The sequence below is a fragment of the Drosophila gunungcola genome, assembly GCF_025200985.1.
Source record: "Drosophila gunungcola strain Sukarami chromosome X unlocalized genomic scaffold, Dgunungcola_SK_2 000039F, whole genome shotgun sequence".
NCBI classification, from domain to species: domain Eukaryota; kingdom Metazoa; phylum Arthropoda; class Insecta; order Diptera; family Drosophilidae; genus Drosophila; species Drosophila gunungcola.
The window spans coordinates 53,078-79,439 of NW_026453190.1; the positions used below are offsets into that span (position 1 = coordinate 53,078).

Below are 26,362 nucleotides of genomic sequence, written 5' to 3' on the forward strand. Positions count from 1 at the left end.
AAATTTCGCTTAAATAAATTAGTTCATATAAACCTTTACATAAAAACATTAGAGACATTTTTGCTTTTTAAAAATTTTAGTTGTATGTAAAATATATATGTATAATTTGTCATGAAATTATTTTTACCGTTTGTTTTATTTTGTTAAATTTAACCTTCTTTGGGTGCATTTTACTTCCATAACTTATTCTGTATGTTAAAGAAATATATAAATATTTAAATAACAAAGCTTTTAAAATGTATATTTTGGTTTTACTTTTAATTTAATTTTAAGTTTTAAAACCTGCAATATACATAAACATATTCATTTCAACAGAAATATTTAAAAAAAAAATGATAATATTGTGTTTAATGTTTTTTTTTTCATAAATTAAAAGAAATCTATGAAAAATAGTAATTGGCAAGCGTCTTTAAAAGTTGTTTAACATAAACTTCTTCAAAGGCATTTTCCTGGCAGTTTTCTTACACAACTTCAGCTTTTATTTTTGGTATGGACAAATATGCTAAGAAGTCGCGACCGCAGCTTCAGCATAAAGTAGAAATTTACACATTCTTAGCGAAATAAATACGCAGCACAAAGCCAAAATAAAAAAGGCAAAGAGAAACATGCAGATCTTCTGGCGAATGTGGAAAAAAATGCTCCACACAAATGTTGGAGATAAAGTAACCAACTTGAGTGAAAATTCTTATAATTTTTAAAACGCCCACACACATTCACACAAAGTAACTCAGGTCAGGCGACGGTTTCTTCTTTCTTTTTTTGGGTAAAGGCTTAACAAAAAATGCTTTTTAACATTTAAGATGGAGGTGGAGAAGCAGGTTGAAGAAATGCTTTGGTTGGGCAAAAAAAAGACCCACACATACTCACAACATAAAGAAGATTTCAGCTCGTCATTTATGCGTTTATCTGCGGCCGCCAACAAACGCGCAATGTGGCAAGTTCCCTTTGCCACTTCGCCGCTCGTTTTTCCCTGGGAAATGGGAAATGGAGAGGAGGAAAATAAAGGGTGTGGGAAACGGGCGGAGAATGTATGCATAGGGTGCAAGTGGTGTCCTTACGACTGGGAAAGAAATTTCCCAGATTTCTTTGCTTAGTTTCCTATTTCCAAATATTAAAGTAAATGATATATGTTCTTAAAAATTAACAACTAATACAACTTTTTCATTGTAATTGTTAAGTTTAGATATAGCTAAGTAGTCAGCTAAGGAATATTTGCTCACGTATAAATAAATAGATTAGTATATAAATTCAATATGTTAAAGCCTCACTTATAAAGAGTTGTTTGTTTGCCAATATTTCTCAACATTATAAAACGAAAACTTTGAAGTAAGAGTGGAACATAGTATATTTAAAATATTAAATAAATTATTTAACAAATTTAATAACTCATATTTCAAACAAAATTAATTTTATATTCATATATAATTACAATAGCTTCTTAAATTTTATTTGCTATATTTTCCAAATTGTTCACAATAATATTTAACCATCTTATTTTACAAATATTTTCCTCCTCATTTATTTTTTTTTATGGTACCCTCATTGCAGGTCGTTATGGCCGAAACTATAAGTCTACGAAACGCGGAGGCTAAGTGACAAGTTCCGACAGATGCAGTGCGCCCAAAAAATTATGCAACTGCAGGCTGCCAACCGAGGAGCGAAAAGGACGAAAAGGACTCGCATTCACATGTGCGACCGCTTCGCAAATCTTTTCTTTTAGCCCGGCCCAAAAGGACTCGACAAAAAATAAACGGCGAGGGGGTTAAACAAACGGCACGTGGGCATGGGAAAAATACGCGAAAATTATATTTAAGATGACATTTATATATTTTTTTTTTGTTGGGAGAGGGAAGGGCAGGAAGTGGCGATTCAGCTGCGGTTCCCGCTGCGTGTGAGCCTTGTTAACCTGTTTCTTTGTTTGCCGGCCGTCTGGCAAAAAGAACAGCGGCCAATTAGCCCAAGACTTGCCCAGTTTTCAAGCCATCTCTTAATTAGGAGTGTTTATGTTTATTTGCCAAAGGATTTGGCCAGGCAAACAAACAGAAAAAAAAAATAAAAATAGGCGAAAAGAAATGTTTAAATAAAGGGATGCACAACTTGCACTAAGCCTCGTGTCTTGGCCAAAATCTTCTAAGCCCTTCGTTCTTGGGCACCCCCCCCAAACACACACACACACGCACACATTTCAGTAGTCCTTTTTTTTTGTATGTTCTGCTGGTGCTTTTTAATTAACATTTAACACGTTTGTGCCCCCAGACTGAGGGGCGAAAAAATGACATACATCAAAAGCGAGGAGAGGCAGACAGATTAGGACAGTGGGCGGCCCGAAAAAGTGCGGGGGCGTGGCTGCCATTACACGCGTTAATTTCATTAAAATTAAACACATGCATGGCCAAAAACAAAGGGCCGACTCACTTTGGTTGGGTTAAGTAGCCAGCCCGGGTAATATAAAAATAACATTAGCCCCATGTCCTTGTGCAGGACACCTTTTCGTTCGCCACTCGCAGGTATTTCTATTTCTATTTCACTTTATTTTATTTTATTTTATTTTGTTTAACATTACGTTTTTTTGTTTTCCGGTCAGGAACGAGTACGAGAACGAGGAAAAAGCTGGCCGACAATGAGCTGCGTTCTACGTGTGCATCCTTGTGGTGCCACATTTGCCATTTTGCCATTTTACCATTTTACCATTTTAACATTTTGCCCCTTTGCTGCGCTTTTTTGTCAAACGTTCCGGCACTGAATTTTGTATCTCTGCGAGGAACGTCTGTCTGTCAAACGTGGACTGCATACTTTTAGGCTCACGGTGCGCCTGCACCTGCAACCTCATGCCATTTTCCGGGATTTTCCCCCCAGTTTTTCCAACCACAAATGTAATGCAGAATGGGATTACACGGCCTTAGAGCAGCTGCTGAAAATGGTGACTGTCTATAAGTGAGTGGCACTCGACAAACGCCCAAGTGCATTCCGCTGGGTGCGTGATATTTTCCGGCTACAGTAAATACCACTTAAACGGAAAAAGGCATTTCACTCATTGTCAAAGATATAAAAAGTTACGGATACAAATCTGGCTGTAATTCAAGGAGAAATCAATATTTTCTTACTTATTTCGGGCTCACATTTTTAACACCCCCCAAAAAAAAGTCATATATAAGAAATTTATTGTTATGGATTTGCATTTCATAGTTGCAAATTAAATGTAAGTCTTAAATATATTAAAATTTGATAGTTTTTAGTTAGTAATAATATTAATAGTAACAATATATTTATTATTTTAGTAATATAAAGCACAATTTTAAATTAATTTAGAAAAATGAAACATAGTTTTAGAAAATAAAATAGGCATAAGATTCATATATATGTTTTAAGACTTAAACAAATTGTTAACTTTTTAATTGTCATCCTCCATTTATTTTCGAACAACTCTTTACTAGTGTCTTTTGTTCACTTTTTCACTAATTTCACTGTAAGGCGCCTTCGTTCCTCAAAATTTGAGTTTCCCACCGCATTTCAGGCCGAAAATCGAAATGAAAATCCCAAAAACTTTAAAGCAATCAATCCCTTACTCGGGAAAACCCCTGCCCCTCCATTCAATCCAATCCGTTTGGCAATTCGCAGGGAAACCCATTGAAATCCACAAAACAAATAACCGGAGACGAAGACGCGTATTCTGCTGGCAAAAATTAAAAGCAGCTGTCAAATGCATTTGATAGTTTTTAACCCTATCCGGGCAGTGTTGTGCCCCACACACAAGCACACACACCCTTAACCCTTTTTGTGGGGCTCTGCCCGCAAAACAACAAATAGAAAATTATGCTTCAATAAATAAATTTGCCTACGAAATCAACTGTGTGCGAGTGTTGCGGCTGAATTCGGGGGATTTTTCGAGTAGTTTTGGCTCAGTTTTGATTTGATGGGGACTTTTCCAGCGTCTGTGTGCGGAAAAGGTGCGATTAATTGAAGAGTTCCCTGATGAGGAGGGGCAAATTCGGGACGAACCACTGGTGCCACACTTAATTTTGATGGACCAACCATTTATAAAAATTCTTTTCGAGTCTAAAATAAAATACAAGATTTTTGATATTAATAAATTAAATTTTTAATTTGGTGAATAAAATATACTTTATTGTAGCTTTATTCAAAATTGTTTAAAAAAAAATCTTTTAATAGAAATTTGTTCAATAAAAATATATTTACATATTATTGCGAAATTTGCTTAACTTATAATTTATTATTTATTATTTTAAGTTTTTAAGTCTTAAGTATAAAATAATATAAGTAGTTAGCAATTAACATATAGTAAGCTATCACGGAATTCGCCGTCAACGACGGCTAGTTTTTTGTTTATTTTAGTATCCCACACATGTGGCTCTGTCTCTCTTTCATTTGTTCTATGTGCGTTTGTGTTTTCATTGATAATAAAAGGATAATTATAAAGTGCGCGTCGCGGCAAATATTTGGCTGTCCCAAGGATCCGCATTCGCATTCGCATCCGCATTCGCATCCGCCTCCACTTCAAAATCAGACAGGCGACCCTTTCATCTGAGTGCGCCCTAAAGTATGCTGGGATTTTGAGTCTGCATGTGTGTTCGAATGTTTGTTTGTCTAAGTTCCTTTGCAATTTATTGTTTTCGACATATTTGCGGCTGTTGATTTGGCGCACAAGGCTCCCGGTCCCCATTCCTGCAAAAATCCCAAGCTAACACAAATTTGTAGATGTCTAGGCCTTTCGGTTCTTGGCTCTCAGCGATGGCATTGCTTAATTAACGTGAACACGATTGCATCTGGTTTCTTTTCAATTGGCGTGGGAGTGTCTGGGCCGGGATTTCGATTCGGTTTTAGCCTCGGGCCACGCAAGAAGTTGTGTTTTGTGCGCTGAGTTGCCAGGATTCGATATGCATCGGGTGTAAATTTTGGGCATAATATTGAAAACGTATAAAGCGTCTATTTAATATCTTCATCTATATATGGAACTTATAATTTTGTCTAGCTTTGAACAATTAATATAACGGCACTTTTCTTTTATTTTCCTTACATTTTCCTGCCGATATCATCCTCAAAGGCTGACTTTTCGTATATCTATGTTGATGCATCGATGCATCCACCTGTCTCCCAATTTGGTAAAACATATTTTCCAAGACTAACCTCTGAATAACCCCAGAGGGGTCTTCGATCCATATTAGGGTTATAAACTGGTGAACTGGGGGGAACATCAGGGGAAGATTGCAGGGCGACAGGAAGTAAAACGGAGCGTTGACAGTGGACAACATAAATTAACCAAAGTTGTATTTAAATCAAATGCGATTGTCATCTACAAGCGATGATTACCCATCCCCTTTTCGTTCGCCAGCCGCTTTTCCTTCGAATTTACTACTAGTTTTCCCCCAAGATGACCCATTTTTGGGCTTTTCGCCAAGCTGTACTCCACTCTCAACCTTTGTTTTCTTTTGTTTCGTTCGGCTTTTCGTTTTGCCTATCGCAAATGTGCGATGCGGCATTTTTGGTCTGGTGTCTTGGGATCTCTCATTTGCACAGAAAGAAATTTTTTAATTTAAATTTAAATCAATTTAAAATGTATTTATCTTACAATAACCCTTTATATTAAAATCGAATGCCTTCAAGCTATTTATTAATTGTATAAACTCATAAATATAAGCTAAGAGTATTTTAAGTTTTATAAATTAAAAATATCTGCTGTTTCAAAAAATGATTTAAAAAAAAAATTGTTTTTAAAGGCATAAAAAGCTTTCTATTTTTTCAGTGAATTCTCTAGCAGTCCCCACTGTACAGGCAACATCTATCAGCGACCACAAACATAATTTGCCATTTATGACAAATTGATTATCGTTTACAACTTTTGTTTGGGGCACGCACCAAGTGCTGCTCTTCCTCTTGACCCCTCCACCTGTCTCTTTCCTCCTGTTAGCTACTGTCTTTGTCTCTTGGATCTGCAGCTAATTTGCATACAATGGCGCAGACACGAGTCTTTGGTCAGGTTGTCAGGTTTCTACGCACTTTTGGCCACATCGATAAGCGCCACTTGTCGTGGGTTAAAGTTCGCTGTTGGGATAACCAAAATATTGCACAAGAAGCCATAACCGGACAATAAACCTAAAAGTAGCTAATCAATTGATTAAAATAGTTCTCTATATCATCACTACGAAAATACAGTTATTTGTTTACATATTGAAATGTTTATACAAATTATTGGTAACTAAAAATGTTTTTTTTTTAATTAAAAAACTTTTAAATTTTGAGCATTGAATTTGGATATTTGGATTTCTAAAATATTTAATTGCTTAACTGCACAACATTTTTGTTACTTTTTTAAAAAATCTTACCAGCTAAGCAATCGAAAAAATATGAAACTTAAATATCCAAATGATAAAAGTCCATATAATAATTTTAAGAAAGGTAGATTACAATAATTAGAACTCTCCTACGTTTTTAATAAATTAATAAAATAAACGAAACTTTTGTTTTGATTTTATTTAATGGCACACTCAATTTCTTGCTCACTATTTTCCCCACTCTTTCTCACTCACTCAGTTGGTTTTTTCTCTCTGGCGATTTCCCCTTTTTGAGTGGAAATCGCACTGCAGTCAGTGAGCGTTTTCGAATTTCCCCTTGTTCGAAAATGCCTTTCACTCAAAGCGAGTGGAACAGAGAAAGCGAGAGAGAGAAAACTGAGAAAGGGGAAATCCCTGAGTGGTTCTGTGTCGTCATATGTCGGTGGTTGAGTCGCAGAAATAGCAAAAATACCAAGGGAAAGCTTAAAAATTACAGAGAAAACTCTTGAACTTCAGCTGGGTTCTTTGTTATGGATTATGGATTAAATATTATTAAAATTATTTATAAAAATATCGCTTAGGAAACAATTTCTTTTGGTTTATGATTTTTGAGACCTTGCTCGAAGTCTATAAATATTAGAAAATTTAAAGTTTGAGGAGTGCTCAAAAGTAATCAAAGTAATGTTTAATTTCTTATGTTGTTTGTAAAAACATACCATTGTTGCCAGAGTCGGTAAGAAATGTCTGTATTAAATAATGATCTCTGAATATTTAAAATTAGATTTGACCAAAGAATTTTTAAGTTATTAATCAACGACAATTTATCTTATGTTTTATGAAATTCTTTGCTTCCGCAACTTCTTTTCGATAAAGAAGCCATTAGATTCACCATGACAACTACTACTCTATGTGCCCATAATTTCCAGACACCAAGTTCATTAGAATCCCGTCAGCGGGAGATTGGCACACATATGGACAAGGACATATGGAGACTGGACAAGGACCAAGTTGCACTCCTTTTGTTCTGGAATGGATGGACTACGGATTGAATTGGTGGATGTTTTCAGAGGGAAAGGGGAACAGTTGGATGGGGAAAGTGGTCGAAAAGGACGCGGCACCAAATGATGGCGACATCATTTGTCAAAACAAACTTTTTGACATGGCCGCGCATCGCAGCGAAAGTGCGTGGCCTTTCGCCCACCGCCCACCATTATCACCCACCGCCACCCACTTTCGCCCACTTTCACCCACTTGTGTGTGCGTGTGACAAACAACAACAATAGCCACTCGATTGTCCCCGAATGACCGGACCGATGTTTATCATTATTATCGCCACTCGCGTCCACTAAGCGAGCCCAAAATCCACAGGCTCATCCTCACTTGACTCCTCAATTTCCGTTGGCATTGCAATCCTCCTTGTGAAGAGGTTTTTCTTATTAATAAATCTCTTAAGTTTGAAGATTTTAAGTACAATTTGATTTTGATTTGTTAACCAATCACATCTTTGAATTTCAATTTGTTTTGTTTAATAATCACATCTTTAACGACAACAAATTTAAATATCATATCATCTTCAAGTTTGTTTTCCAAGTGTATTTTGCAAAAATTAAAATTTAAATTTAAATTTTATCAGTAAAAGTAGTATCAGTCCACTAAGCGAGCCCAAAATCCACAGGCTCATCCTCACTTGACTCCTCAATTTCCGTTGGCATTGCAATCCTCCTTGTGAAGAGGTTTTTCTTATTAATAAATCTCTTAAGTTTGAAGATTTTAAGTACAATTTCATTTTGATTTGTTAACCAATCACATCTTTGAATTTCAATTTGTTTTGTTTAATAATCACATCTTTAACGACAACAAATTTAAATATCATATCATCTTCAAGTTTGTTTTCCAAGTGTATTTTGCAAAAATTAAAATTTAAATTTAAATTTTATCAGTAGTTTTTAGTGAATGTGTTTTGTAAAAACTAAAATCGATAGGACTCCAAATATATTTCTTTGGATATTTCAACGAAAGGTAATTTTTATCATTACTAGTTAGTAAACTAACTTAGCAGAATTCATATTTCGTTGTTTAAATACAACTGCCTTTCAGTTTACACTTGCAATTCCGTTGACTGCAACCGACTGTTAAATTAATTATGTGACTTGATTCGGTGTCCATGTCGCAGTCACTTGCAACCTATTTTTCGCCTTTTTGAGGCAGCATTTCATTTAATTTCATAGTTATCAGGACAAATTAAAATAAGCAAACCGAAAACGAATTGGCGAAATTGTGACATTCCAAAATGGGCTCCAAATCTCCCTTGACCGCCCCCCAAAGAAAAAAACCCCTAACCATCAAAAAAGAAAATAGAGTGAAATTCAGTTTTGGTATAGTTTGGTAGGAGTTCTTTCATCTACCAGCTGAAAACAACAACAATACAGTCGACAAATATGCGCAGTTATGAACACGTATTCCCGGAAAACTGGGTTAACCCATTATTAACAAAGTGGTCAAAAACACAACAGAAATTGGTGTATTTTCAGAATAAAATAAAATAGATATAATTAAAGAATATTATTATAAGATGAGCAAAATCTACACAAAAAAGTTAAATTTTTTAAAAGAAAAATTAAATATAGAAAATCTCTTGATACATTTTTAAGTGAAATTTTTTTGTAATATCATTTTTGCAAAAAAAAAAATATAATTCTTTCTGAAACTCTGACAAATGTTTAGTTTATTTAGTCTTAAATTCAGTGGTTAAGAGTATTGTGGGGGTTAAGAATTGTGGGTGATGGGTTGACTGTCCAGTCGTGCAAATTATTGTGAAATACACAAGAAGCGCAGGGGAACGAGAAAAATGAGAGAAGCCATAGCATACTTGACCAAAAAATGAAGTCATCGAGCAGGAGATGTTTTTCCCACAACGGGTGGTGTGGGGAAGTAGGATGTGAGTCCTGTGTGTGTGTGTGTGTGTGTGTGTGTGTGTGCTGCATGGAACCCTTAATTAAATAAATTCAATATGCGCAACGGGCAGTCAAAAGCCACCCAAAAAAGAGTCCCTGCTCGGGCGCCATTCCATAGCACCCATAGCACCCAACCACCACCCCCCCCACTCCCACCCCATTCGCTACTCAAAGAGCAAACTGAAAACCCAAATAACGTCCTGGGCCAACTACAAAATTATATGGCGAAAATGTTCGTTGGAAATCGTCATGGATTTTAATATTTAAAAGCGTTTTCAAAAATTGTCCCCAGCCTGACGAAGTAAAAGAGAGAGGGAGAGAGAGAGAGAGAGAGAGTGAAAGAGTTGGGAACAGGGGCGGGATGACAGAGAAAAGGGTTGGATATTATAGGTGGCAACCGGTCTGGACATTTGCTGACCAACAGGGTCCCAGTTCAGAGGGCAAACGCATCGACTTCCTCCGGTTCTCCGGCTCTCCGGCTCCCCTGCCCCCCCCCCCATCTACTCCATCCATATAAATAGTATATCCCCGTCCTGCTTGGTCGTGTCCCAAAAGTCGACCCAGACCCGAAAAGGGTACCCAAACCACCCGTTCGACAGGCAGCGGCAACATTTTGATAAGCGCCGCATGGACAGTCGCCTGGGCATGGGCATCCCCCAGCCACCATCCAAAAGCCATCTGAAAAACCACCCACTGACCAGCCATCCAGCCATCCAGCCGTCCAACCGTCCAGCCATCTAACCATCCAACCAACCAGGCAAGGAAATAAAAAAGTAACAGCCTCGCCCAGGACACTCACTCACACTTACAACTCGCTCGTCGCCAAAAAGGATATTATTTAATGAGCTACACTTAAAGCATTGGACATGGAGGGCTTCAAAAATTAACGGGGGGATGGGGATGGGGATGGGGATGGGTCGAAATATGGGTTCTGGACACAAATTGAGTTGACCTGTTCGAGAATGAGTGTGCACTGCAAATATGTTTCAATAATCATGTAAGTTATAGGAACTTTAGCTTCAGTACTAATGCATTTATTGGCTTATGACTTTTCTAACCTATCAAAACATGTGGCTCACTTCTCTAAAAATTGGTCTTAAAAAATTCGTCGGTTTTACATTTTTGGGAAATGGCCTTTCAGAAAGAAAAGTAAACAAAAATCTGCAGTTTAAAGTGCATTACTTTTCTTACAGACATCCGATTTCGATGTGGTATATCCTTAAAGTCTTGCGGCTAAAGTTTTTAAAAATCTGCATTTAAAACTTGTTTTGTAGTTTCGTTTCGAATTTGTGTCATTTTTATGATGCTAACACCTTTATAAATTTCTAAAACTGGTTTTGCGGAAAAGTGGCCAAAAACCTGCAGTACTAATTCAATAACTAGTCTTAAAGACATTCGATTTCGATGTGGCATATCTATAAAGTCTTGTGGCTAAAGCCTCTAAAAATCTGTGTTCAAAATTATTTTGTTTTTTCGAGTTTTGGGTTTGTAAAAAAGTTACCAAAAACCTGCTGTTCTAAGTCCATAAATTTTCGAACAGACATCCGATTTCGAAGTGGTGTATTTTTAAAAACATGTGGTTTAATTATCTAATATACTGCATTTCAATCATTCTTTGTAATTTTGGGTCGATTTATTGTCATTTTTATAATGTAACCGCTTTCTAAGTTTTTATAAAGTGGCTTTGCGAAAAAGTTACCAAAACCCTGCAGCTCCAAGTCCACAACTTTCATAATGAAGTCTGATTTCGAAGTGAAATTAAATCCTGTGCTGAAATTTAAGTCGATTTTTAATAACCCAAATATAACAAAGCAAACAACAAACGATCAAAATTAACCTCTTTTTTTTGCTGTGCAATTTTATGTCTGTATATTTGGTAGTTTGGTGCATAGTTTTCGAGTCCCAGCCGCTTGGCTTGCATATTGAATGGAGGCTTTTGCTCTTGTTTTGAGACCGACTCCAAGCGATTGTCCTGCGAGTGAGTTTTGGGGTCAGGGGTCAGGGGTCAGGCGTGTGCGTGATTAAAAATTCAATACCGAAACGAATGTGGAATTGAACGGTAAATTAAATGAGTCGAAGGGGGAAGGGTTTAAAAATGGGGGCAAGTAAAACCCAAGAAGGGAAATTGTAATGAATCTAAAATTATTTCAAGCAAAAGGGGAGGAATATTGCACGATTTATAACTAAAACTGCAAATACAAAAGCTATATTTATTTTAATTATAAAAAATTACTAAATATATTCTCTGATTAATCAAAAAGCAGTCTATTAAGTTAATATCAAATATAATATTTTACTTTCCAGATATTATTTTATATTATTATAATAAAACCACAATTTTATTGCCGCTGGCCAAAGCCTTAACGTTGGCCCCTATTAAGAGATCTAAATAAAAAGAGGGGAAATTCGAATAGAGTTCCGTGACTAGAATCCTTGGACTTCTTGAGCCTTCAAAAGGGTTAGAAGTGGTGGTGGTGGACTATGTGGGCCACAAGGGCTGAGGAGACAGGTTCTTATCGTAATGCCCACCTTGGCAGTGCCATCAGTCTGCTCCGGCGAGGAATGTTTACATAAATTCATAAAATTATTGCCATAATCAACATTATGCATTTGGAAACAAACAAAAAACAAAAAACCAGAAACCGCAAAAGAGTTTTCCACCCACGGGGGTGGAAAGTGTACTATGTTGGGATATGCAGCTTCAGCTTCAGATTCAGCTTCTCGTAATTATGCTCGCTTGATTTGCCAGCAACATTTTCTTTTTAATTATTTATATTTGGGGATTTTAGGTAGTAGGCAGTAGGCAGTCAGGCAAAACGATTCAAAGGCCTTCCAAGTTTTCCCCTTTCCCTCGTATGTTAGGGATGGTATTTGCATACATCAGATTGCCTGACTGACTGGCTGACTGACTGAATAACTGACAATATCTTTTATGCTTTGGCAGCCAGCCACCCCTCCGTAACACTCCGCACCAACCATTGGCTCGCTTTTTTGGGCATGTGTTTTATTAGGCATGTTAATTAAAAGACATGAAATGAAAATAATTAAAAATATGAATAAAAAAACACACACACACACACATACACAGTTGTTCGCATCTGCATACGTGCGATATTTGTAAGTATGCTTTATGTACAGCCCACACACAGATGCATAAGCACTTTTTTAGAGAGAAAGAACAGTATCTATGGGCACACAAGATATGGCTGTCGAACAGGTTCCACTACTTTATGAACCAGATTGCCATTGAAAGTGTGGATTTGTGAATTCAATTGGGTATATAGGGCTGGGTGGTGTGAATATGATTGTTAATACAATGCAGATAAGAAATTAAAATGTATAAAAATTTTCATTTTAAAAATATTGTGACATATTTAAACAAAATTATTTAAAAAATAATAAGAGATATTTTATGTCTGGGGAACTTTGTAATTCATAGTTCTATATTTTGTGAAAAAGGGTGTTCCTTTAGTATCATATGTTTTTCTTCTTCTAAATTCATATGTGACCATGTGCAAATTACCTTTAACCAGCTAATAAAGGAGCACATTAAGTTACATGATTTATGAATTGAAAAAAATGTTTGATTTCTAAAAGGGTTACAAAAACAAAAAAATAATAAGTGAGGGAGAGGGAAGCACATCAATTTTCCGGGCCACTTTGCGCCAGATCGCCTTATTAACTCATTGCTGTGGTGTCAATTTACACGACAACGGCACCAAAACAGAACAAAACAAAGGCTAAAATATGGCAACATTACTTGCCACCAACCAACCAATCCCCAGTCACTTTTCGCTCCTTTGTCTTAAATTTCCAAATTTCGGGGGCGGGGGGGTGGCGTTGGAAAAAAGCTACCCCAATCCAACGATTCCCAATTGCTGGCGTCTTAAGTGTTGCTAATAACGCCTACAACTAAAAACAGCTGCGGGGTCAAAAATACTGGATGGGTGGTGGTGCCATGGTTGAGCGACACTTTTAAGAAATTGCAAAGTTTTCGTAACAAAGGCAACTTGAACAATACTTTGATGCGATTTTGCGGATATTAGGTGTTAATTTTTCAAAGAGCCAACGACATTGTACTCCCTTCCCTTTGGTGTTTTAAGACCTCCCACCATCGCCTCCTCACCATCCCATTTTATTAGCCCCCCTTTATTTTTCGTTGGTGGCCTGGTGGCCTTGTGGCCTGGTTGCCATTGCCATGGCACTCTGCCTTTTGTAATTTTAACTGCTTTTGGTTAACACTTTTACGCATTGCCAACTGTGGTGGCGTAGCTCCAACTCCTGTTCCTCATTCACACCATCGATATCACATGGCAGCACACCACTCGTAACCCCTTTGTCTTTCAGCCAGCAAGTCATCGATGGGAAAACTTTTGCCAACTTTTTCTCGGCCAGCTTTTTTGTGTATTTTAATTGCCCCCAAAGGGGGGATTGAATTGGTGGATGGGTGTTTGGTGCTAAAACAAGCGCTGAGTTACTGTTCTGGGTGTAGGGGTATGCCATTTATTGAGCATTTTAGCCTTTCATCGATGCTTTCAGCTAAAATTATTTTGCTCATTTTAATTATTATAACCGCCAAGTACAGCCCAGCAACAACAATGGAACAATGCCATTGTGAGTGGGTATTGTAGCACCACCCCTCCCCCAAAAACACAAATTTTAACGGTTATGCCACGGCGAAAAAGGGTCCTTTGGCCCCTTCTTGTGGTTGTTGTTGCTGCTGATTGGGGGGCGATCGTTTAGTGGGCGGGGCCATTTTGCGGTGACGTCCCTTAAGACTTCTTCTCAAGCTCCAGACGAAAGATAAAATGTCTTGTAGACGATGTGACGCAAGGAAGAGAACCACGTTAGGCACTAAAATATGCTGAAAATGCAAGACGATGATATTTAAGACTTATTTATGAATTAATCTAAAGAGAAAAACAAAATTAAAAACAAAATAAACAAGGAGGAATATCAAAGAAAAAGCCCTACGTTGGGCGCCACACCTCTTAAGCAAGCATGAAACAGTTTTAATAACTATGCATGAATAAAATTTAAGAAAATAATGTACAAAATAAATATACAGTAGCTCATTCAGATTCGTTTTAGGTCAGAAAGTCAGACTTTACTGCCTTTCAAGTCAAAACTTTAATTACACAACACACACGAATCACGTTTTCGATCTGGAGCTTTCTGAGGGATCGAAGCGATGTGCATTTGCTTCTATGTTATAATCGCCCTGATTATCCTGCTCGTCATAGTGGTAGCATCGGTGAACTTAACCCGCTAATGGACCGAAATCGGAGGAATGGAGTTCAAGTTTCACTAATCCAACTAGTGGAATAAGCAATGTGACCGCCACTTACCCCTTTGGTTTTGAACGTTTTTACTCTGTAACTCTCTTCTTCGGTATTAGATAGCCGGCAAGTTTTTGGTGTTTATTACTGTAAACATTTGCATACAAGACTGCTCTGCCTCCGCTCCTCGCTGGTTACTATAATTAACTGAATATTTATTACTGCGGTAGATAAAATGTTATGCGGCTATTATTTTAGTTTTACGGCCAACCAAGAAGCCAACAAGCCAACAGGCAAGCCCGGCTAACTGAGCTTAAGCCTCAGACGGAACATGAACATGGCAGGCCACCAAAGTGGCGGTTCGTACATGAATATGCAATCCGAGCCAAAATGCAGTCGGCTTCCCCCTCTGGCCACGTGTGCCACGCCACCTGAACCACCTCTCGGCCATCTCTTAGCCACCTCCATGGATAAATTCAGCCGGGATACACCTAAGCCATTGAACAGGCGGCGCCAATTAAGCCAACAAAAGAATCGGCTTAGGGTTTGCAGTGATGATGAACTGTAGGCTGTAGGATGGTTATTATTTTATTACAGCCTTTAAAATAAGTTGCCAATTTATATTGGATGTATTGGATTCATCGTTGTTAATTCTAAATATAACAAATTATCAATATTAAATAATATCATATTTATATGTATGCCATGGCTTTATTATTTATGTCTTAAATATTTGAAGATTTATGTATAAGACCTTGTTCCTTGTTCCTAATTTTTTAGTGATAGCTTATTAAATATTGATTAATTATTAATAACGATTGATTCTTAAAATATACATTTTGTATAAATAATTGTATGATGCCTGCCAAAACCTGACGATTAACTGACAATAAAATTTAGCTTAAGTGTAAGCCTTCTTAAGGCGCTGAAAATAAATTATTTAAGAGACAATAAAAGCTCCGCCATCTCCAAGTTTTCAACACAATTCCTGGTGTAGAATTCTCCTGCGCAAAAGGTGAAACAATCGCTAATTGTTTTAGGACCTTCGCTCCAGATGCGAAGGCAATAAGGTGTGAAATTCCAGACCGGGTTTCGACTGTTCGCTCGCGGCACAAAACTTTTTCACCCAGCCAAGCGCAAATTACGCATACGCCGCGTTGTCTTATATGGAGTGCGGGGGGCAAGTGGATATAACTCATACGTCACGTAGATGCAGAGTAATTATAATCATTTACTGAAGAGGCCTGTTACCGGAGTTATGAGAGCTTCACTAATACGCAAATCGCACACCCATTCACCAGTTGATCTATAATGATTTAATACAGATACTCTGATTGTTTTTCTGGCCACAAATATAATTGGCATCTGTCAGACACGAAAACAATTTCCCCAATTTCACACCACGGCTAAAAACTCAATTCGTATTAATTGGAAGTGGATCGCCGTGTTTCGTAATGACAATTCGACACGCTCGGCAGATTTAAACTGGGTAGCTATAAAAGCGGCCAACGAAAATAGAACGAGCAACAGTTAACATCCGAACAACTGGCAAGATGCATCTGAACCTGAACTATTTCATTGGGCTTTTGCTGGTGCTGCTTTGCAGCACATTTGCGGTGAGTTGGAGCCTCAAATTGTTATTGATTTTGATTGGTGGCTAATCTATAACAAATTGTTGTCCCTGCAGATGGCCTATCCTCAGGGTCCTGGCTGTGGGCCACCACCCAGTGGAACTCCTCCTCCGGGACCTCGCCCATCGGGTCCTCCGCCTGGCTGCAGACCTTCAACCACGGCTTCCTCCGGTTAAAAAGATTCCGATTTCGATTGCCATCTTCCGATTCCCGACTCCAATCCGCATCACAAGGCTTTCCTGGCTCGACATATTCCAAAATCCTTTAGCTAAGTCTCCGTTTTTTTTTTTGTTCGTTCGATTCAATAAAATATTTGCGTACAACTATGTAAGAAATGATTTTCATTAGAGGTTCGGCATATTGTTCAGAAATATGCAGGGCAAACATTTTACAGATGCCCTTTCAAAGCAATATAATTTTAAACAAATTCATTTTGTTCTCGGTTACATATGTGTGTATAATTTCTGGACTTAATATTATTGGATTTTATAGACACTCCTTCGGTGAAAAGAAATTGAAATGCATATTTTGTGGCGCTTATTTACACTTTAACATATTCGACATTCATAATTCATTGTTAGTATAATTTACAATTTAATTTTGATAAAACAAATGCATATAAATTAAACAGTTAACCTTCTTGTCAGAAATCTAAGCTATTAATTATTATTGATCCCTTTTTACGCAGATCAGGCGAGGTGCCGTCATCTTTGAAGACATCCTCCTTGCACTCAAAATAGAAAGCAAGGGCCACGATCCAAATGTAAATGCCCAAAACTATTGAAGAAAATTAAACATGTATAATTTCTCCAATTCGTTAGCTTTTACATACCAATGCCAAGAATAGACAAGCTTATATCGACGATATCTGCATTCCAAATAACAACTTCCGCCACCAAAAAGGCAGGATACAGCAGAGTGTGCAATGAGCTTGTGGCAAGAAACAAAGATACGAGAACGGATGTTTTCTGGTGAAGCAGACAGGTAAAGTAAAAAGGAAATAAAGCAATGTGGGCCACAAAAACTCACTACGAACGAGGCCACGAACAGCATCAGGCAGCCCACGAAGTTCACTATTTCCAACACCCTATAGACAACTGCAATGACTCCTTCAAAGGAATCGCAGCAGGGCTTAGCATTCCTCAGAGGAACGGCGATAAGTTCGAAAAATATCAATAACAGGGCACTGATCATACAACCCACTCTAAGGGAAATCACGCAGCAGCACTTCCTCAAACCGCATATCATGGTTTTTGATTTGTTTCGTTGTATATTAGTTGTATTTGTTTTGTTTATGACGGCTGAAGCCCAGATTGCTTATAGTTTAAAACTGTTTTTGTTTTATTATATAATACAAAAAAATAGTTGTTTATGGTAGACAATTATAATATTTTATCGGTTTTTTTATATTTATATATTTTATATTTTTATTTTAAGCAGTCATCACAAAATGCTTTTCTTTTTCAAATGGTTAATTGAATTTAGTTAAAATGTATTCAAATTTGTAGATTTTATAAAAGTATAATAGTTAGAAAGTCATAGTTCTCTTAATACCAACATTTTCGGCTACTAAATATGTTACCATTTCGTCGCAATTTTTCCGTTGGAACTTTCGGTATTCCCCAGTCAATATGCAACTGGCTGATGAGGAATTTCCCTGGCTTTCCACAATCCATCCGCCCATTTTTCGACCCCGCCCGCTCATCTATTTTGCATATTTTCCGAACTTTTGCTAGTTGCTTGTACAATGAGTAAAAGTAGAATTTCGCAGACTTTTCGAGACTGTAAAATATTACACCACCCCCAAAGCACCCGCCAGTCGATATTAAAAAAGATAAAGTTTTATTAGTTGTGCGGTGAAAATGGACGTCCAATGGGTGGGGGGGCGTAAAATGTTCAAGGGGCGAGATGTAATAAAAGTAATAAAAGAAAATATGCAACACACACACACACAAGCAAATGAAGATGCAGATGAAGTTGAAATGTAAATTTCGTCCGAATGGAAAGTTCCGTTTCAATGATTGCAAACGGAAGCGGAACCACTCCCCCTTGGAAAATCCCACACACCAATCCCACTACGGGGAATGAATGGCAAATGAAACGCAAGTAAATACGATAAATAAATGTTTAAATAAATAAGTAAATAAATATGTGGACAGTCGGCAACAGGAACCGGTCCAAAAAGCCAGCAAAAAGGCTCCGAGGGGGCCAAAAAGTCCAAATGTAATAATTAAATTGCATTTTGCGTCTGCGGCCAAACAAAATGGCGGCCAACGTTCGAATAAGTGAGTATGTGTGCGGTCGAAAATGTGCGGAAAGTAGTGTCAAATGCCTCAACACCCTGTACATAAATTTTAAGATACTAATATATTAAAATATATATAATAAATAAGAGAGAAATCGAACTAGAACCCAATCTTATTCAAGGTCAACACAAAAAAACAAGCAAGCCTTTTACAGAAATAAGATGCAATAAATAGCATAGTGCTAAATAAATGGTATATAAAATTGCAAGAAATTTGTAAATGGTTTTATGCATACATTTAGATACCTCTTTTGTAAGTCAAAAGTCTATTTAACCTCGAAGTTCCTTTTAAGTGCCCAGTATAAATATTTATATGCCTTGGCCACAATCATTGGTTCATATAAACACAAACATACATTTATTTATTTTTTCAGATTTTTGACTTATTTCTTTCTCCAGATTCCATTCCTCGTAATTTACAATATTATATTCCTCAGTTTCGCTGATTGTGTGCATCAATTGTTGGTTTTTTGGTGTATGGGAAAAGGCTTAAATTTATTTACAATTCAATTAAATATTTAAAATACCAAAAAATGCTTTCACCGCCAGCCAACTTATTTATATTTTTACGCCCACACACACACATGCCACACACCTTTAATATTGAAATTGAAATCATAAATAAATGAGAAAATTTGCGTTGGTTTGGCGAGCGCGGGTTTTTCCGCAGAAGAGAGGGAAAATGGGGGAAAATTGTGGGCGGTTTGTTTATTTTTGCCGCGTATGCGTAATATGTACAAGTGCGATTCGCATTCGCTGTAAATTTTATTGTTATGTGTATATATTTATGCCCACATATGTTTTTTTTTCTCTTGTGTATTTTCACTGCATCGCTGCAATGTTTGTAAAATTAATTGACATTTTATTTGTTAATTAATTGTTATGGCCGCGTATTGTTGTTGTTGTTGTTGTTGTTTGGTTGGCCAGGCCAAGAGTTCACAGTTTTTGGCCCGGGCTAAAATGGCCAAATGACCAAATGGCCAAATGGCTTTTCATTATTGTTATTACAAATGCCGCGGTCATTATTATTTGCTCGTTAAGCGCACCTCTGCAGCTCCCCCTTTGTTCAAACGCAATGCATTTGTAATTTAGTTTTGTAGTTTTAATTGCAAAAATTGTTAATATTCTGATAATTTATTTATGCATTTGATTATGTTTAGCCATGGAAAACATTTGGATAAACTGGAAACAGTCGCGGAGTTTTTAAGCTTCAAATTCTTAAATATTATTTGTCCAATATATTTTGAAGTATAAAAAGACTGTGACTTCCGTTACTTATTATTTCTTTATTTTATTTAATTTTTTTTTTAAGCAGTAAAATGTTTCCTAATACACAAAATAGAAAATTAATAAAAAAAACGTTACCTTAATAACTAAAACTTACTGACTAAAACTAAAATCTCACGAATTGTTAGATAAAAAATGTTTAGCTTTTTTGATTAATAAGTAAAAAAAAAAACAATTTTCTTAGATGTTTTTTTGTTTTTACATTGGCCAGAATAAGAAGCATATAATATACATCCTCGGTCGATTTTATTTATCAGGAGTTCGAAACAAAAAACGATATTTTTGTCCAAAATGAAAAAGATTTGATTTTACAACTTGATCACAAAGTATAAAATACATATACCCACGGCGAAGACCTGTGGATAAGTGAAATATCCTAGGCAGCAATCCCGGACAGTGCGAACCATCAATTTTTACAACTTTAAATACCAGCAGGAAGTAACTTAGGAATTCAGGATCAGCTCCCCAAGAGCAACATTTCGAATGGCAATAAGAAAAAAGTCATAACAAAATTTTACGACAACTTTGGCGGCGTTTTCATTTCGCTGTTGGTCCGCCGAAAGGAGGTGGATGGAATGGAGCTGGATTTTTGTTTATATATATATATATTTTTTTTTTTGGGTAATACGAGATACGAGATTCGGGATTCGGATGGATGGACTGGATGCAAAATGCAAAACAAAGGGAAAATTACCAGACGACCGAGAAAAAGCGGCGTATTCTAATGGCTGCCATCCCGCTGGTTTCCCTCCTTTTCCTTTTCTTCTTTTCTTCTTTTTTTTTTTTGTCTTGGGGGAGTGGGGCATATAATAATCATCTATATTCATGGATTTGGATTCAATTTTTATGCCACACGCGAGAAGGTGAAATGGAAAAACCGGCGAGAGAGCAATGAGGGTTAAATTGAAAATAAAGCGTTAGCCAAGAAAAGAGAAGACACAGATATACCGAAAATGCGATGGAGGAGTGGGGGGAAATTATTCAAAAATTTATGCAAGAAAATATTACCAAAGAGCTAATAATTTTCCCCAGCCATCGTTCCCGAAAAGGTGGCAAAAGCGCCGCGTGGGGGCCGCCAGGGGGTGGTGGGTGGGTGTTGGGTGGTTTTTAGCTGGTTTGGGTGGATTGGTGGGTTTTGTATTAATGAATAATATCGCGGCTAAGGCGAAGGCGAAACGCGTTCATCTTTTTCTTTGGTGTTTTTTTTTTGTTTTTATTTTTTTTGTGGCACGCCACAGGGGTTAATAAGTAATCTGCATTTTTTGACATTTATTTATGTCTTCAAATATGTGCGAGGAGTCTTGTCGTTGTTTCTCTCTTTTATCGCGGGGCCAAGGAGCAAGGGAAATCTAACAGCTGTTCAAAGTGTCATTAGAGCGAAATATGCCCGCGATGTGGACCCATCCTTAATTTTCATCTCTGCGCAAAATGGGAATTATTTTATCACCAGATATACATATACTTATCCTTGGCCCTCTTCAATCTTGATTGTTTTCATTTGATTAGCGGGGGATATAGGGAAATGAAGGTGCAGAGAAGGTTATAAATAAAGTCCTTTTGCAAAACCTGTATATTGTGCTTCACTCAAAAAAAATAAACATATATTGAATATATAAACATATATTGTATATATATATGTATATATATATATATATATATATATATATCCCCTTATACTTATTATACAATTTAAATAACTATGTTTGTGTAGATATTTTAAATACCAAATAAAACAAAAGATCTAAGGTTTTAAAAACATTTTATCATCACAACTTTTCATTATTTATATTTATTGAATAATAATTTATTTTTATTCAAAAATCAAATTCTGAATACTATCTATATTTAATACAAATTTGTGTATTTGTAGGGATATATGTTAGAGTTTAATTAGTTTATTTAAATAAAGCTTAGACTAAAATACATATTAGTAAGTTATATAATGTTTTTATATATGAGCGTGACATTGTACTCTTGTTACCTACATGTCTGCCAAAATCTATATTTACGATTATGGAAGTTTATGGATGTGGCTTCTTCGACGTTTTAGTGTCATTCAGCGTTGGGCTGTAAAGGCCGCATAAAACAGGGGGATTGGGTGGTGTTTAGGAGGTGGCAGTGGTTGGCAGTGGGTGGGGGGTGGAGCAGTCCTAATGACAAATGCCCATATGAAATGGTCACACACGCAAGGACCTTCCCCTTCCGCTGTTTTTGCTTTCGCAGCTCTGGTGAAAGTGAAATTGTCATAAAAAGTGAAAGGCAACTGGGGAACTTGAGGGGGGAATGTGGGTGGTTTTCACATGTCAAGGTAATTTGGGCGCACTTTTTGCACTCGCCTCGTTTTATGGGCGAATTCAAATAGTTCTTTAGGCCACGCCCACACGCACACACACACACATATGTAATTACTTAGTTTATTATATTGCAAGTATCCAAGTGGACCAGCGAACTAGTACGCCTCTGTAAGCCTCCTTTTTCTATGTTTTTTTTTTTTTTATTCACCCCCTCCTCGAAAAGCCCTTCCCCCTTTTATAGTTTGGCAAATCGTAAAAACTTTTACAACATTTACATGCAAGGCAAAATTTAAGAGGGGGCGGCAGGGTTGCCCTGTGAGCCAGAGTTGTCGCCGCAAAAGTTTGCACTACAGTTGCGCTCTCTATTTGTCTTTGGCCTCCAGTTTTGTGCCACTCCTCCATTTTCCCCGCAATTTTCTGCCCACTTTTCCACAGACGATGCTTTTTCAATTACTCAGGTCTGGCCTTCCTGGTAAAAACCCCCCCTTTGGCCAATTGAGTCGCCACTTAAGTCGCCTGACCAAAAAATCATTAACTATTTTAATTTCAGTTTGCAAATTCCATGCAATTTAAATGCGGAATGGCAGGGGCGTGGCTTTACTCTCTGTGTATGTGTGTGTTCGTGTGTGTGTGTGTGTGTGTGTGCGTGTTGTGTGTGCACTCTGGCCAAAATGCTATGCAAATACAATTAAAGCGTCTAAGAAATAAGCCAATAATTAAAAATGCACAAAACCAAAAGTGAACACTGCCCTTCAAAAAAGAAGGACTAAGATGTTTGGCAAAAGCTAAGTGAAATAAAAAATGGTCGAAGAAGTTTGGAGAAAGGGAAATTGAAAGCAGTCAACTGGATTGGCGGAGAGTCCAAAGTAAACTCATTTGTTGGTTTAGCTGGCAAGTTCGAAAATGTCCAAAAAGTACTCGGCAAACTTTAAATGAAATTTCAATTTTTTTTGTTCAGTTTCCCATTGATTTTAGGCAAGGAGTTTAAAATATAAATGTGGTGAAAAAATCTGTTGATTCTTGAAATCGCATGCAAAGGTGTTCAAAAGTATGCTTCAAACAATCAATTTGTAGTCCAGAAGTACCACGGATCTTTTAGAAACAGCGTTCCTAATTTTCATTGCATACTCTTAGACTGTTTTTAAATCTTTTAAAAACCCAATAAAAGGGCTTAAAGAAATATTGCACATTTGGCTGTGAGAAAAGTTGTGTTATGCTTAAGAAACAGTGCTTTTTTAATAGCTAAAAATTCGAATTGCCTTTTTCGTTTGAAATTTACCATAATTTGCCCAACTCTTTTTTTCCGGCTAATCTAATCGAAGGCGGACATCGACGACTTTCCGCTGAGGTGGCCCAAAAAACAATCGAGGTGGACCAACAAAACGGATGCGAACGCAAACACGGAAAAGGACACGGCATATTTTCCACGCAGTTACTTGCGTTAATTTCCACGGCATAAAGCACTGGCAAACAACAAGAAAATAGACAAAGGCGACTGGGGAAAAGCGTGGAAAATAAAAAATAAAAAAGGGTCGCCGGTCGCTTCCGTTTTGTCTCACGCGTTTTTATTTACTTGGCGCGTTTTTCTCATTATTTTGGTCAGGTGGCTTGAGGTTTTCAATCCTTTTTCGTTTTTTTTTTGTTTGTTGCCCAGCTATTTTTATGTTGCATACTTTCCGGTGCGGTTAGCTGGAGGGTCACACACACACAAAAAAACACCGACCGAATGGTAATAATTAAAAATTAAAATTTTCTTTTCTGTTGCTGTCCCGCCGCTTAATCGGATAATGCGAATTTTTGTAATCGAAGTTTGTCGAGTCCTTGTAGTCGAGCTTTCTCCTTTTTCCTTAACATTTGTATGCCCTTCTGTTCGGTATTTTAGATTTTGGCAGGGGTTTACAAGTGAAATGAGGGGAAACTAGACCCATTGTCCTTTGACCTTAATGTGTTTCTATGGAGATTTGGAGACTCAATTTAAAAGCTTTTAATATGATCCGTTCATCCTTTCTATTTTGGTACATATAAGGACTAAAGAGATAGACTGTAAATATTTTATTAGGGAAATTTACTAGCTAGGTTTAAAATCAATCAACATAAAACCTTTCTATTTGTGATTTGTGTACGATCGAAAATAAAAATACAAATCACAAGGCATCGAACCTAAGCTTTTGAAGGTTATCTTAGGTCACCTGAAATATTTTTGTATAAACTTATTTTTAAGTTTGCTTAGTTTAGAAACTAAAAGGGTATTTAGACCGCGGCTCACCTCATCTAATTTCCCTGCTCATTTTCTACCAAGTTTACTTTGGTGTACATGACTTGAGTCAATATATGCAGTATTTTATGAAAAGTTAACCCTTTTCTCGATTTGCATGTCGCGGCACAGACGACCCCGAAAACCACCGTTTTCCCACCCACCAGCGACTTTTGTTTTAATGTCAGCGACGTCGCTGCTCAATTGTCTAACATTATCTGATTTAGCGTTTAATGCTTAACCCTTGCCGACACACGCTTCGGGAAAAGTTGAAAAAAAAAAAACGACCAGAAAGAAACCAAGCCCAACACACAGCAGAGGCGCAAGGATAACGAATTAAAAAATTAAAAATCGAAAGGCAACGACGACAACGAGACGACAACAAAAGGTAGAAAAAAAGAGAAGTGAACCGAAAGGGGTGAAATGTGATTAGGCCAAGGGGGTGGTGGGTGGTTGGGCGGTTGGGTGGTTGGGTGGTTGGGTGGTTTTCCCTGATATACCGCCGCTGATTAGGCAGCGCTCCAGGGGAAAAATCGAGCGGGGTTAGGGGGAGGGGCGACTGGAAAGCATAATTAAAACTCGCAGCGCCGTGTAATAAATGCCAAGGCAGGCACAGCCAATAAATAGCAACAAGAAAGGAAAGACAGGATGCGGAACTGGATATAAGCAACCCTTTTCCTGGACCGCCAGCACCACACCAACCCTTCCGAATAAAAGAAACAATCGAATTTTAATCAATTCGCACACCGTCCTCGTCCTCGTCCTCGTCATTTGCATTTGCATTTCGTAGGCTTTGTCTCTAGGCAACCAAGCATCCAACCGGGAAGTAAATTCACCGAGAACTCCGCTTCACTTCACTCGAGTCCCCAAGAACTCAAGAAGCGTTGTGTTCTATGGGTCTAATTCCGATCCCCCGATTATTTCGCACTCTCGAAGCCCAAAGTCCTCGAACAAGGGCTATTGAGAACCTATAAAAGGAGGTCTAATTGGGAATGGAAATCAATGGTATGTTATTATGCAAGGATCGAAGTTTCTTATTTTCAAAGGGGTTTCTTTCACAGGGTGCAGTCTGAATGATCTACAATAATAAATACATTTTTTATCATATACCAATTTTATGCTTCATAAACTCAAACAAAGTTTACCAATTTAATCAATGAACAAATACCTTTTTAATTATTTTGTTTTATTCCTAGACTAAAAAAAATACAAACTTAAAGCAATTGCATTTACTTATATAACTATTTTATTCTTATTGTCATCAATAATGGTTAATAACTTTACATTAGCATTTAAAGTTGAAATTTTAAATATTTAACATTGACTTATGTCCTTTATCTAGACTTACATAATTCATGTTTTATTATTATTTTCTTTCAGCTGCAATAATAATAATCATTTTAAATTTACGATCATTTTGCTTCTTTGTCATTTCAGTTCGTATAGTTTTAATCCTTTGTTGGTTTTGCATACAAAACTTTTATTAATTTCCTGGATTATAAAACACGATAGCCCCGTGTGGAAAATTGTCCAAAAATTATAGCAATAGTCTGGACTATGACAACTTTGGCTCCTCTTCCTTTTTTCACAGCCATTGCATTGTTGTGGACCATTTGCTTTGGCAATTTCTATTCATTGCAACTCATCAGTCGCTCCGTCTACATATTGCACTGGCTTTCTTCTCGTTTCGCCGCTTTCTCCTCCTATATAGAGTCATCATCTGGTCTGTGGCACCTGATTCTCCATTTTCCGGCTCCATCTGTTTGTTATTGCGGCTCATCATCTTTTGGGCTGCCAACTCCCCCTCTCCCTAGCTTTCCATGGCCAGTCTTTTGGCCATCCGAGTGGCAGAGGTAGGTTGCCTCCATTTCCTCGGAGTTTTCCGTTTTCCATTGCCAGTTTGGTCGTTGCTGCTGTTATTTATAATTTTCGTTTATTTGCATTCGCATCCAATTTGTTTGTTCGTACCTGGTCTTCTGGTCCTTTCGCATATTCCTCGGCTCTGTCGTTTTTTATTTGGCTCCTGTGCAGAAGGACCGACCCCCTTTGGATTTCCACACACAAACAC

The 26,362-nt window shown here is 37.3% G+C and overlaps 2 protein-coding genes across 2 annotated transcripts; one reads left to right on the top strand and one right to left on the bottom strand.

The window, feature by feature from the left end:
* Window positions 1–16,002: 16,002 nt before the first annotated feature.
* On the top strand, window positions 16,003–16,489 carry LOC128260774 (decreased expression in renal and prostate cancer protein). Its single transcript, XM_052994012.1, has 2 exons — window positions 16,003–16,139; window positions 16,211–16,489. Exons 1-2 carry the CDS (start codon window positions 16,077–16,079, stop codon window positions 16,328–16,330), a joined length of 183 nt encoding a protein of 60 aa, XP_052849972.1. The 5' UTR covers window positions 16,003–16,076; the 3' UTR covers window positions 16,331–16,489.
* A 221-nt stretch (window positions 16,490–16,710) lies between these two features.
* On the bottom strand, window positions 16,711–17,475 carry LOC128260777 (uncharacterized). Its single transcript, XM_052994014.1, has 3 exons — window positions 17,184–17,475; window positions 16,987–17,122; window positions 16,711–16,931 (listed from the first exon to the last, which is right to left on the bottom strand). The coding sequence occupies exons 1-3, from the start codon at window positions 17,400–17,402 to the stop codon at window positions 16,798–16,800; spliced, it is 489 nt and encodes a 162-aa protein (XP_052849974.1). The 5' UTR covers window positions 17,403–17,475; the 3' UTR covers window positions 16,711–16,797.
* Between the last annotated feature and the right edge of the window lie 8,887 nt (window positions 17,476–26,362).

What these genes read in the sequence shown, in the direction of transcription:
- LOC128260774 (XM_052994012.1), top strand. Translation starts at nt 16,077, where the DNA reads ATGCATCTGAACCTGAACTATTTCATTGGGCTTTTGCTGGTGCTGCTT. An exon ending in TGCTTTGCAGCACATTTGCG is followed by an intron (nt 16,140 to 16,210) that starts GTGAGTTGGAGC and finishes TTGTCCCTGCAG; the next exon opens with ATGGCCTATCCTCAGGGTCC.
- LOC128260777 (XM_052994014.1), bottom strand. Translation starts at nt 17,402, where the DNA reads ATGATATGCGGTTTGAGGAAGTGCTGCTGCGTGATTTCCCTTAGAGTG. An exon ending in TGTTCGTGGCCTCGTTCGTA is followed by an intron (nt 17,123 to 17,183) that starts GTGAGTTTTTGT and finishes CTGCTTCACCAG; the next exon opens with AAAACATCCGTTCTCGTATC. An exon ending in CTTGTCTATTCTTGGCATTG is followed by an intron (nt 16,932 to 16,986) that starts GTATGTAAAAGC and finishes TTTCTTCAATAG; the next exon opens with TTTTGGGCATTTACATTTGG.